The sequence below is a fragment of the Cylas formicarius genome, unplaced genomic scaffold, assembly GCF_029955315.1.
Source record: "Cylas formicarius isolate icCylForm1 unplaced genomic scaffold, icCylForm1.1 PGA_scaffold_10__41_contigs__length_53128322, whole genome shotgun sequence".
Taxonomy (NCBI): Eukaryota; Metazoa; Arthropoda; class Insecta; order Coleoptera; family Brentidae; genus Cylas; species Cylas formicarius.
In genome coordinates this window covers 29,687,975-29,701,979 of record NW_026844214.1, presented here as the reverse complement: position 1 = coordinate 29,701,979, position 14,005 = coordinate 29,687,975, and the positions used below count along the sequence as shown (strand labels likewise).

Sequence of the window (14,005 nt, the reverse complement as noted above, 5' to 3'; positions counted from 1 at the left end):
AATTACGCGCTTCGGGGGGGGGGGGGGGGCAGAAATAAAGTGTCGTTTCGTTAATGGTAGTTATTTCGTTTAAATAATAGATTTCCTTTTATAAGGAAAAAAACAGTATGCGCTTAGCAATTTTTCGATCTCGTCGGTTTTCGAAAATCGAGCCGGATAGAACTCACGGAAATACAAATTCAAACATTGAAAACCTTTGTCTATTTAATTCAGATCCAGCAGGAAATTAGAAAGTTTTTCTGAAGGTATTTTTATATCTTCAAACGGCGCTCAGTTAACTTGAAGATAACACAACAGGTAATTTCTCAACTTTTATTAATGTCCAAACAAAAGTCTACGGTTAAAAGGATGCAGCAAATACAGTAATAATGGGAATTACATAATATTTCTTTGAAAACTCTTTGATGTTTTGTTGGAAAGCTGGAGTATCGTCTTGTCTTAAGATTGCTTCGCTACATAGACTTGGATCAGGTTTCTCGCTTCCATGTAAAATTCAAAATGGTACGGTCCGATCTGTCTAATTCGCATTACTCTTCTCAATGAAGTAGGTATTTATTTGGTTAATACAAAAAAAAATTGCTCTTATATAAAAAAGGAAGTAATCACATATTCTTCCTTAAAGTGTTGAGACATAATCATAGTGAGGAACTTAACGTAAAAGTTGTAAAAGAGCAAAATAAAGAGATCCGAGACAAAAACGATTATCGAAAGATTAGTATGAGAGAATTCTAAAGAACCTTAATCAATTTTTTGAGCTGGATTTTAGTATAGTCTGTCTCAATCTTGCTGGCTTTTGCCTGCAATTATGGAAGTTACCTGTCCGCAATAGAACTCGGGTCCAGTATATATTAAAGGAGGACGGACTCTCCAAGATTTTTTGGTAATATTTTTTTTTTGTTTATTTAGGTGGGCATAAATCTTCTCAAATTACACTAAGGAAAAACAATGACATTAAATATATACAACAAATTCATAACTAGGAACATCTATACACAATTACAATGTAATTGGATTTATGTTGTTTTTTAAGAGTTGTCAGTTTTTATAATGTGCTGTACTGATTTTTTAAGCAACGCATGTTATTAATTATATTTTTTATCAAATTTATAACACTGGGACTTAAAGTAGGAGTAACATTTTCTACTCTGACCTTTGATTTTACTTGGTTCCACAAATGCTCTCGGAGGTTAAACCTGCAATGATATGGAGGAAGACGTAAAACATTATGCCCTGTCTGTTCAGTCAAATTATGGCATACATACTGTTTTTTAGTTGCATCTGAATTTAGGAGTTGCGTTTTTTTATAACAATTCAAAATAAATATCATTTTCTAACAAATATGTGTGGAATTCAGTTTTTGAACTTGATGAGGCTGGTGCTTTGCGTAGCAGGCGGCTGTTGTAGCTTGCGTTATCCATGACAATAACACTGTTATTGGGAATACTTTTAAAGGATTGCTTTGAAAGTTCGGCACTTGTATCCTCGTGATAATCCAAGAAGAATCTTTCATATTCTTTGCAGATAATAGCAATACAGTGTCGTGTGTATCGAACCATGTTTCATCAAGGTAAATTAAGGATATGTTGTCTAATCTATATTTTTTAATTTCTTGAAGGTAATTAAATCTTCAAGTGCGTAATCTGTGTGATTCCATTACTACTTGCCTTTTGTCTATTTAGCAATATTTAAATCCCATTTTACAATCAAATCGATGGAAGGTGACCCGGCTTATATTTATATTGCTTTCATCTTCGTCTAGCTTCTTTTTCAGTTTATTTATCCAAGGTAGGAACCACTTGGCGTTGATCAAGACAATATATTTTCCTTCTTATTAGTTCCTCATCACTATTGTCTATACGGTGAGTTAGAAAATCACTACAGTTATTCCTTTTCTTCAATTATCCACTATAAAACCATCCCTTATCCACGATATTCGCGTTTTTGTAACTTTTTTAAAACTTCTTATTGAATAAGTCCTCTACTGATTAAAGTTCCATACACATTTTTCACAACCTATTTTACATCAAGCGACAAATGATTTCCACGTAAAAGCGAGTATTCAACACTGCCACAAATGGTCAACACCTAAGAAATATATCAGAAAGAAAAATATACCTGGTCCACCCCTGCCTTGTTAATCAAGTAAGAATATTTTTTTGTTATTCGTTTTGCCCAATAATAATAGGTAATAACATCGTTAAAGTTTTATTGGGAAGAGTCCTTGGAAAGCCAACACGATAAAGAAAAACTATTACATTACATAAAAAACTGTTTGAAAATCGAATTTTAAGTGAATTAAATTTAAATTAGATAAACGTATAAACTCCGTAATGGTGAGCACTTATTTAGCACTTATATTTTAAAACATCTTTTTTTTAAATATTTCTTTACAGATTATAAAATAGTGACCTTTGAGCCATGTAACGACAACTAAATCATTTCCATTATAATTTAACAAAAATATAATTTTGTTTTAGAGGTCAACAACTGAGAATCGTACATATCATTAAGTTTTTTAACTCATTATCGTGTAAAAAATTTTGTTTAATTTAAAAATAGCTTTTAAATACTCTTATGTAGAAAAAACTCCTTAATGATTAATTTTATTATTGGAAATTTTATTTTAAGCGGCATGACAACCTGCAAGGGTCAGCCAATTTGCAAATGAAAATTTAACTGTACTACTACTTATTGATGAAAGAAATTGTATACCTGTCAACCGGTGGACTGTTCGGCACGCATAATTCCTATAACCGTCTCCAGGACCAGCATTACTAATATAAAGATCTCCGTTTGCTAAAACGACGTATTTGCCTCCGATATCGGTGTTTGGATATATGTTGATATTGTCGTCCTGTATCCAAGAAGTGACCAGGACGTAGTCGGCTACGTAGTTTGGAATTTTGCATTTTAGAACGGCAGTGTTTCCAGCCAAAACATATTCGTCGTGTACTTGTATGTCGTATTTTTGTTTCATAACTAAAAAAAGAAAAACCTTTAATTTTTTTTTATTAATATCGAAAAAGTAAATGCGCCAAAACATAGTGGTTAAGAGTTCTGCCCACTATAGACATTTTTTAATTATAATTTATTTAGAAAATTATCACATCTCAATACAAAGATACTAAGACTTATAAATATGCACAGAGTGGCACGCTTTCTATTATTATCAGAATCTGTTAAAATTATCAACAAAACTTGTTGTTTAGATTCATTTATATTTTTAAAATATTATATTATTATATAAAATAGGTGCTTTAATTTTCGTGGACAATAACAAATTTTTTATTATAAACAGATAACCCGGAATTTAAATATTTTTTTAATGTTTCGGAAAATTGTGGACATCTTTTATGTATGAACTCCCGTGCTTGTCTTACGTTTCTGAAATATTTTGAATTTTATATCAAAAGTGACTTATGATATATAAAAATATTTTTTTTTATAATAGTACTTTTTATAATATGTACAATAATTTTTTATAAAATTTTGATTTTTTTCTACTATTCTTTTAAAACAGTGTTTCTTGAAGATTCTTGTCCATCTGGAGTTTTTTGAGCAAATGTATAAAAGTTTTTTTACAAAATTTGTTTAATTTTTAGATATTAAACAAATTGAAAAACTTTTGTGCTAATAACTTATTTAAATTTAACAGGAATAATTTATAAAATTTATAAAAAATTCTCAAGCGACATTAAATAGTAGGTGCATTGTTTCGCCGCTATCTCCTTAACCAATTATTAATAGCCGTTTAGCATTGTTACAATGGAAAAACGTTTTATTGCTAATATTCCTAAATCTATAACTAAGTCACCCTCTTTAAGTACTAATTCACATTTTTCCATTTGAAAAAAAAGACTTTTAACGTTTGTTTAATTGAATTTTTAATGCCAGTTTTTTGTTAGTTAGTTTCTTTATTTATTTTTAAAATATCAAGACATATCGCTAGGATAGATTTTCTTTTATAAGGAAATCAACATCAAATATATGATAAAGGATTTCAGTTCAGTTATTATATACAAAACATGTCTACAAAGTTTCAAGGAATTCAAAAATGCCTTAATATATAGAGCATTCTACTTTCAATATCATCATAATATTTTATAAGCATAAGTAAATAAAGTAAATAAGTAAAATTATAAGGAAATCATATATATGACACAGGCTTTCAGTTCAGTTATTATATACAAAACATGTCTACGAAGTTTCAGGCAATTCAAAATGCCTTAATATATAGAATATCATCATATTTTATAAGGATAAGTACATCCAAGCAACTTTTGTCGTTAAGTTTTTTTGGTATTTTTTACATATTTAAATACATATTTATTTATTCGCCGTATATCACTCAGCCTTGTGAAGAATGTTGGTTTTCGTTTTTTAAATTTTTATTTCTTGCGTTTCTGGTTTTTTAAAAATAAAATAATATTTATTAATAAATTTATTCTACTCCCTTTTGTAAAATACCTAATATAGAGTGCGTTTTGTAAATAACAATAGCTGTAGTTACCCCATCCCTATGCCAATTGCCACAATTTTAACATTAAATCACACCAGCCAGCCAATTGTTCGCGTTGGTTTTCAAGTTTTTCAGTTAATTTTGAGATGATTTAAACATTCCAAAAAAAAAAAATGGCGGTCTTATCCTTGTTGGGATACGATGTAACACCGACCAAGAAGACTACAAAAAAAGTGGTTTTAACTTGGTTCAATCTACTACAAAGAGGACTGTCTGAGGATGAACGGTGGAAATTAATAAGGTAAATCCACCCCCAGACAATGCACCTTGGTTGGTGGCACCAAAATTAAATCTAGAAGTGGCATCAACCATTCGTGAAGTGGTAGCACGAAGAGACAGCAAATTGTGCTCCTTTCAAGATCGAGTTGGTTCTGTTCTCAGTGCAATGGACCAACTTCTTTCCCTCTTTCTGAATGAGGACGAGGAAAGACTAAATATAAAACATTGGGCTAGTGCCAAAGATCATATATATATATATATATATATATATATATATATATATATATATATATATATATATATATATATATATATATATATATATATATATATATATATATATATATATATATATATATATATATATATATATATATATATATATATATATATATATATATATATATATATATATATATATATATATATATATATATATATATATATATATGGACCAACTTCTTTCCCTCTTTCTGAATGAGGACGAGGAAAGACTAAATATAAAACATTGGGCTAGTGCCAAAGATCATATATATATATATATATATATATATATATATATATATATATATATATATATATATATATATATATATATATATATATATATATATATATATATATATATATATATATATATATATATATATATATATATATATATATATATATATATATATATATATATATATATATATATATATATATATATATATATATATATATATATATATATATATATATATATATATATATATATATATATATATATATATATATATATATATATTCTCACGTATTGATTTACGGATGGAAAAATGTGATGACACTATATTCCGGGATATCATCCGTTCGCTCGTTGAACTCCGACTGGAATCCTGCATCCGACTGGAATCCTGCAAATCCTGCATCCGACTGGAATCCTGCAGACGAACACCAGTGTTCGAAGTGTTTTCGGAGCGCGAGCATTGAAGATGCCAAGTGAGATTTTGGCGAAACGTCTGCAGGATTCCAGTCGGATGCAGGATTTGCAGGATTCCAGTCGGATGCAGGATTCCAGTCGGAGTTCAACGAGCGAACGGATGATATCCCGGAATATAGTGTCATCATATATATATATATATATATATATATATATATATATATATATATATATATATATATATATATATATATATATATATATATATATATATATATATATATATATATATGGCCCGGATGCAACGCTATAGAAATGGTATATACACGATCTAAGTAGTCTAAATTAAAATTTTCAGAAGGACGCTACGATCATAGTAAACTGAATTTTCTTGTATATTGTTAGTTCAACTGTATACCCGGTAGAGGCGCGAGACCCAGTCTCTGTATATTTTACAAGATATATTCTACTTTCAGCTCGTCGATTTCCAGGCGTCCTTTGCGCGTTTAACTATTAACTATTAACTTTCCAGACTGGCGCGAAATTGTGGGGTAACGGGTCTACATCGCCTACTTGTTTTGTTTTTCCTGTTGAATGAAATCGATTGGCGCTCCATAGTGCGAGCGCGAGACGATGGAAATAGGTAATTTTATTTCTTTTACCACAAATTAAGAAGTAGGCTAAGTTGGAATTAACGAAAACGTAACAAAAATACACAAGACTTTTTTTTCTATTAAAAATTAAATAATTAAGAAAAGTTTATTTTCGAAATGTGTGGTAAAGAATTCGAAATCTACAAGAATCATATTTACATCCTGCTGCCAATGTTGTACTCTTTATTTGATGTCGGGAAACTCTTTTTTTTCGCTTGCTCTCTTCGTTCTGAGAAAATCCGCTCATTGCATGAAGTCAGTCGTTAAAGTCGGACAACAATGCAATAACAACACCCAAGGCTCCAGGTGGGAATCGAACCTTCAACCTGCTGCAAGTCGACTTGGCAGTTTTAACGACATACCAACCGAGTCATCCTCGATTACTTTAAAAAAAATATTCTGTTTTTATTTAGTTGCACAAATTGGTATTTTTCCATTATTTAATTACTATTACATTATATAAATCATAATCTCCATTGAGCAACACCAACAAGTTTTTGTTTTTATATGCGAATATTATGCAATAACTTCTGAATCTTTTTTTAATTTTTGGGTACATTTTTAGATTTATTATTTTCTTCCGATAATTTCTGCTAAATACTATTTAGAGCGGTGTTCTAAATATTAAAAATATCGAATATAAATATTTATATTATAGAAATATTCAATATAAATTGCTATCTAATGCAATAGGAAAAGAAGTTGTTGGAATTTGCAAATAAAAATGCCATCTGCTACATATTTATCTAATTAATTGAGTAATAAAATATTTTGATTTTATCGTCTAATATATTATTAATATTATTATTAATATTATTATGTTACCTATTAAAGTCCACAACACATATAAACTATTTTAAACTATTTTATTGAACGATTTAAGTTTTTGACTTTTGCTTTTAATCAAATCAAAATAAATGTGAAAAGTAACATTTATATATTTTAGTAAAATTTATCATTTTGAAATGAACTTTGAAAGTTATTCGATAAAAGTGTTCTTTTTAATAGTTATTTCTTTCATTGTCTCCTAAAATAAAAATAAAAATAAAGTTTAACAAGGAATGAGAGGGATAAAAAGCAAAGTACAGAATATTCAATAATATGTCACCACTGCCACCGATCAATATTTTGATATATTAATACTTCTTCAGTCACTCATTTATTAAGCACTCGCTCATTTCGTACCGAATAAACTAATATGGCGTTTATCAAATTTGTTTAGCAAATATTTCTGAAGATTTTTTTTAAAGGGAACTTTCACAGAATAATGTAAGACTATTTACAAATATTTTGCATTCTACCTGCGTCCGTGGTGGATAAATCGAATTTGCTGACGTTTTGCCAACCATCCTGGAGATCTCACAGCTGGTCCCGTTCATAAATCTGACCGTTACAAGAAAAATATGTTCCAAACAAGCATTTAATTCGGTTGAATAGGTTTAATTCCAGATTCCCAAATAGCAATATATCTGAAAGAGCTATGTCAAAACTAACCAGAGAAACAGAACAAAAAATATACGACTATGACAAATAAAGTCATAAGCAGTTCCCGAAAACAATAATAAAACCGAAAGTTCATTCGATCAAATTAAAATTAATTAATGTAATCAATTCTTCTACCCGGAAATATCCAAGAATCTATAGAAATCTCTGAACAACCAAAAAATCTTAACCGCGACTCTGTTTTTCACTAACATGAAAATCTGAGACAATGTTCTTGTCCCTCTGTTAGCACCGCCTCTCTCAAACAGTATACAAGCAGGTTCAGAATAGAATGTGAGCAAGCTTCACTTAAGCTCTAAAGAAGCTATCAGGATGATTGGCGAAACGTCAGCTAGGTTTTTTTATAAACAAACGATGCAGTTGTCCCTGTTCTTTATAATTTTATAAAAAAAAAATATAAAGTCCTTATTTTTATTAAAACTAAAATAGTAACTTCTCCAATTATTCCTCCTAAATATTCCAAATAACTAACATCGGTCCATTTTACGCCAACATTAAACACGCACAATACAGTAATATGATGTCTCAGGTGGCCTCGTAAACATAAAATAATTGAAAATGACATTTATTTCTAAATTAACAGTTTTTATTAATTTGGTACAATAATTTATTGATCTGCAAATAAGTCAACCGTCAAGAACTTAGAAAACAATTAAAAAAAATAATATTTAAATATTAGCATTTACTTTTTACAAAACTTCTGGATTCCTCCTGCGTCGGTTTTTGCTGAGTCGAACTTGATGAAGTTTCGCCAATCATTCTGTTGGCTTCTTCAGAGCTTTACTGAAAGTGGCATTTTACCAGTACTATCCAGAAAACACCATTACTGTAACTCTTAACTAGTCAAATTGGTTTATTTTCATAAACTTCTACCATTTGAATATAATTTATTCTTATTCTTGTTCAGAAAGCAAATTTTAAAAATAAGATTTAAATGGAATTAAAAACCTAAAATTTTATTGACAAAATTTCTCTGTCTGTGTGTCTAATAGTGTCCACTTTTACCAGCCTGAAACATCGCATCAAGTAATTTTTGCCATTCAAAACCCCGTTTTTTTAATTCTGGTCCTTGTTTTTATAGGGACTTTAACAATTTCTAATAATGATAACATGGGGGGTGTTACAAATTGTAACAACATTGGGAAAATTAATATTTTCTCAAATATAGTATTTCGAACAATACCCAATAACTGTTCTACAGAAACAACAAATAATACTGTACCACTTGTTCCACCTAAAGAGGCAGTTAGTAATTTGCATGTAACGGATCAATCTCTACTATGAACTACTATAACAAACGATATTATTTATGATTTTGGGGATACTGGAAGTAAGATTAATGAAATTTGATGAACTTTCTCCTTTTAATGATCATTACTCTTTATATATTTTAGGATACGTTTTCGAAAAGTACTTTAGATAATCTTGAGATTTTTTGAATTCCAAAATCCAAAGTTAGTCATTTTACTGTAACAGATAAGCCTTAAATTATAGCAGACGATGTTATTTATCAAAGATGTTATGCTTTCACGGCCAAAAACTACATTACTAAATATTTCCGGGCTTTTGAGCCGTGGTCCCGAGATTAAACTCGACGTTTCGTCTACAACTGCGGTAGACATTTTCAAGAGCGGCGATGCGGTAACGGTCGAAGTGTTCTTCCGTACTGCTCTCCGATGACTGGTTGGTTGACTGGAAGATCTGCTGTATTTAAGCGCGCTGTAGTGGGCGTGACCTCGGTGGCGGGCTTGGGTTGAGCTTGTCTGGGTAAACACGTTGTTTTGTTGATGACCTGAGTCCATGTTTTACTGATATTGAGACCTTCTTCTTTTCTATTGAAATTATTCTGATGTTTTTGAATTTCAATAGCTTCTCTGATAAGACGTGGAGAAAAATGTGGTGTTTTGTCCAGTACCTGCGTGTCTTTGAACATGATACGATGATCACCTTTGTAAAAAGCATGTTCTGCCACTGCTGATTTTTCCGTGTGTCCAAGCCGGCAGTTCCTTTTATGTTCCTTTAGCCTAGTTTCAATGCTTCTCTTTGTGGTACCTATATATACCGAGCCACAGGAACACGGAATGCGGTATATCCCTGGTGAAGAAAAGGCGTCCCTGGTATCCTTGGCAGACCTGAGGCTTTGTCTGATTGTAGTCGTTGGTTTAAAGATGACCCGAACGTTGTGTCGTTCTAAATGTTTACCGATCCTGTCTGTGACGTTCTTAATAAAAGGAAATGATACATTCCCTTGAGGTTCCTTTGTCGTATCTCTTGTCTTAGATCTTCTATTTTTCATAGCTTTTTGTATTTCAGAGGTGGTATATCCGTTATTTTTCAGGGAATCGGTCAAGTGATTAATCTCTTCACGTAGGTACTTGGGTTCGCTAATCCGATTAGCCCTTGTCATTAAGGTTTTTATTACCCCCATTTTCTGTCTCGGATGGTGATTAGATAATTTGTTCAGGTAACGTTCCGTGTGAGTGGGTTTTCGATAAACTTTATGACCCAATTTTCCATTTGGTCGCCTTTCTACTTGCACATCTAAGAATGCCAACCTGCCGTCCTTTTCTGTCTCCATGGTAAATTTTATTTTATTGTTAATGGAATTGAGATGCGCCAAGAAGATTTGAAGCTCCTTTTCGCCGTGGCTCCATATTACAAATGTGTCGTCCACGTAGCGGAACCAACACTTGGGCTTCTTTTGGGCAGTATTTAATGCCGGCTGTTCAAACTTTTCCATGAAAAAATTTGCTATGACCGGGCTTAATGGGCTTCCCATGGCTACACCGTCAACTTGTTCATAAAACTCCTTGTTCCATTGGAAATAACAGAATGTCTAAGGCTTTCTTGATCTTTTACAAATAGAAGTAGGACATAATACCATCAATGTGGTACATATATTTCTTCTGCTTCAGCACCAGCAATTTGTCTTCTCGACTCCATCATTTTTTTTGTTTCTCTTCGCAAACTAGATCGAAGGCTGTTAATTTTGGTTTTAACCATTTCTTTAGTCGCATTTTTCTCTATTTCTTGAAGTTTCACCAGTAACACATTGTAAGCTTCATTTTTCTTGTTTATAGTCCTTGGATTCCTTGGATTTTATTTTCAACAAATAGGGATAAGATTTGTACAATTCAATGAACCCTGTGAGAAATTATTTTGTAAAACTTCTTAGATCTGTCATGTTAACAAAAAAGACTTGAATAAAGAAAAACAAAATATTATAGCCAAGAAACTGACAAAAGCCTTTCAATATAGAAAAGTTTTTCTACACACAGGCATGCATATACGCGCGTACAAGTCTGAACAGGCTTCAATTCAAGCAAGAACAGAAAACATGTGCGTCGGTCTTTTCAACATCACCGCACGTAAATCGACAAGCGTTCATATCTTAATAATGGTTTTTTTTTTCGGTGTATATAAATTTAAGTTGGCATTACTGTTCAAGATGGCGACCGGTTTAACAGCTGTCAAGTGATTTATTCTCAGTTTCGTTTGGCAATTCATCATGAATAGACTCACGCCTGAACAACGCTTGCAAATAGTGCAATTTTATTCTGTGCGGAATACGTATCGCGCACTACGTCCATTTTATCATCGACAAAATTGTCCATCAGAGCAGTTAATTCGATTAACCATGGAACGTTTTCCCACCACGTGTACTCTTATTGATAACTCGCATCCCCAGAGACGCCGTACGGTGCGTACAGAAGAAGCTATTGCTGCTGTAGAGCGTAGCATTGAGGAGGACCCGAATGAGTCCATCAGCCATCGAGCACAGGAATTGGATCTGTGTCCATCCACTTTATGGAAGATTTTGCGGAAGGATCTTGGTTTACGTGCTTGCAAAATCCAACTCGTGCAAGAATTGAAGCCAAACGATCATCAAGTAAGGCGTAGATTCGTCGAATGGGCCCAAAACGAGATTGCCGTTGTTCCCGATTTTCATAAGCGAATTTTGTTTAGCGATGAAGTGCACTTCTGGTTGAATGACTACGTCAACAAACAAAACTGCCGCATTTGGAGCGAAGCTAATCCTCAAGTATATGTCGAAACAACGTTACATCCAGAAAAACTGACTTTTTGGTTCGCTTTATGGGCTGATGGAATCATTGGTCCGTACTTCTTCAAAAACGATGATGGCCAGAACGTTACAGTCAATGGTGATCGGTATAGAGCTATGATTACTAACTCTTTCATTCCTGAATTGAATAACCATCATTTCCAGGAGATGTGGTTTCAACAAGACGGCGCAACATGTCACACAGCTCGCTCCACAATCGATTTATTGAAAGACACGTTTGGTGACCGGCTAATTTAACGTTTTGGACCTGTGAATTGGCCTCCAACATCTTGTGATTTAACACCGCTAGACTACTGTCTGTGGGGCTATGTAAAATCATTGGTCTATGCGGATAAGCCACAAACGCTTGACTATTTGGAAGACAACATTCGCTGTGTTATTGCCAATATACGGCCACAAATGTTGCAAATGTCATAAAAAATTAGACGTTTGGACTACATCCGCGCCAGCCGTGGCGGTCATATGCCAGAAATCATATTTAAAATGTAATGCCACAAGATTATCTTTCGGATAAATAAAATTCATGTCAATCGAATCCATCCATCGAATCCATGGTTGTTTTATTGCAACTTAAAGTTCTATACATCGAAAAAAAAACACCCCTGTGTGACTGTCTGTAGGCGCCTTTTGGTAATTTTAAAAACTAAGCAACTTCTTTTACCAAATGCCCAAATTAATTAATGCCGATAGGTTGGTTTGTACACTTCCGTTTCTGTGGTTTAAAAAAAAATCTGAACATATTTGGAATGTTTTGAAGACGAAGAGTCATATACTTTTTACATGTATCATAAAAATTTCCTAGAAATAGATGTTATTTTTTGTATTCAAATTTTTAATTATTACCTGTGATTGCAAACTGACGCTCAGTCTTTGTTTTTGTGTCGGGAATTTTAACTAATATGGAGTGTTAAGATCTTCAATGTGTGTAATTTCCACTTTTAATAATTCGTCCATGTCACAGACACCCATTATTCCAAAAATTAGTCCAACCCGAAGCAAAATATTTTACATAACCTTACATTTTTTAAAAACATTTATCGTCAGATGCTTACTGAAGAAACTTATTAATTTGTTGAGGAGTTAGTAATTTCGACTTCTTTAATCTGATTGTCTTTTTAGGAAACTGTGTAGTCTTAGGTACTGACATACATCAATATTGCTTTTGAGGTTAATTGTGGACCGTAACATGGAATAAATGGACCACAAAGACGAAGGTTTTAAGAATATTGATTTATTTTGAAAATAAGCAGACATCACTTGCTCGGAATAGGAATAAACCGAGTTTTCCTTTCTCCACTTCTCGCGTATGCTCATACTTAGTATTCAAGCGTAAAACAAAGTTACGTGGGCGATTCGCTTTATTGACTCAAAGCTCCGTGTGTGGACGCGCAGTTGAAGCAGATCGGGTAAGGATGCGTGTTACACAGCGTACCGCAAAAAGAAGCAATTCAGATATGTCCGCGTAAGAACGCATATGTCCTGAAGTGTCACGCTGCCGCCAGCCACATTATAAATTTTGGTTTTTATTATTAAAATTGACGTGTTGGGCAATTCCACGATTTTTCATTCACCACCGAGTCCACTGCTTCCCTGAGGAAAAAACAGGGCGGTCCTTCGACACTCTTACACTTGACACGTGTAGGTAATACACTGGCTGTAGATTCAGTCGCAGCTTGTTGAATTTTAGTTGGTGAACAACTAAAATAATATTCTTCGCTACTTATGCTTAGTTCTTAGGTTTTTTGGTAGTTGGAATAATCAAAAATTTCTGAGGAAACCTTTTAAACCATAAATGTCATTATATTTTCTGACTAGCCCACTCTATTTTAATTGTAACTTATAGCACGTAGTATTAATAAATATATATATGTATTAAAACTAATACACAGAAAAATGTTATGCAGTATATTAGACAATTTAAATACTACGTGCTATAATTAAAATCTAGTGAACTTGTCGGCAAGTAAAGTGACATTTATAATTTAAGTTTCCAACAGAAATTTTACATACCGTTCGTGTGAATTTTACTGTTTTTTACAGTTTTTATATTAATATCTTGCTCTCATCTCTCTCATCAGTACAAACAAAACTGAAGGTTAGGACCT

General features: G+C 32.3%; 1 protein-coding gene across 8 annotated transcripts in view; it reads right to left on the bottom strand.

Moving 5' to 3' along the window:
• Positions 1-14,005, bottom strand: part of LOC132697784 (cell adhesion molecule Dscam2) — a 222,408-nt gene that overhangs the window by 40,715 nt on the left and 167,688 nt on the right. For all 8 annotated transcript variants that reach the window (XM_060663427.1, XM_060663454.1, XM_060663446.1 and 5 more), the window contains exon 4: positions 2,713-2,979. In XM_060663427.1, the coding sequence (XP_060519410.1) occupies positions 2,713-2,979 (267 nt within the window). The remainder of the gene's footprint in view (positions 1-2,712; positions 2,980-14,005) is intronic.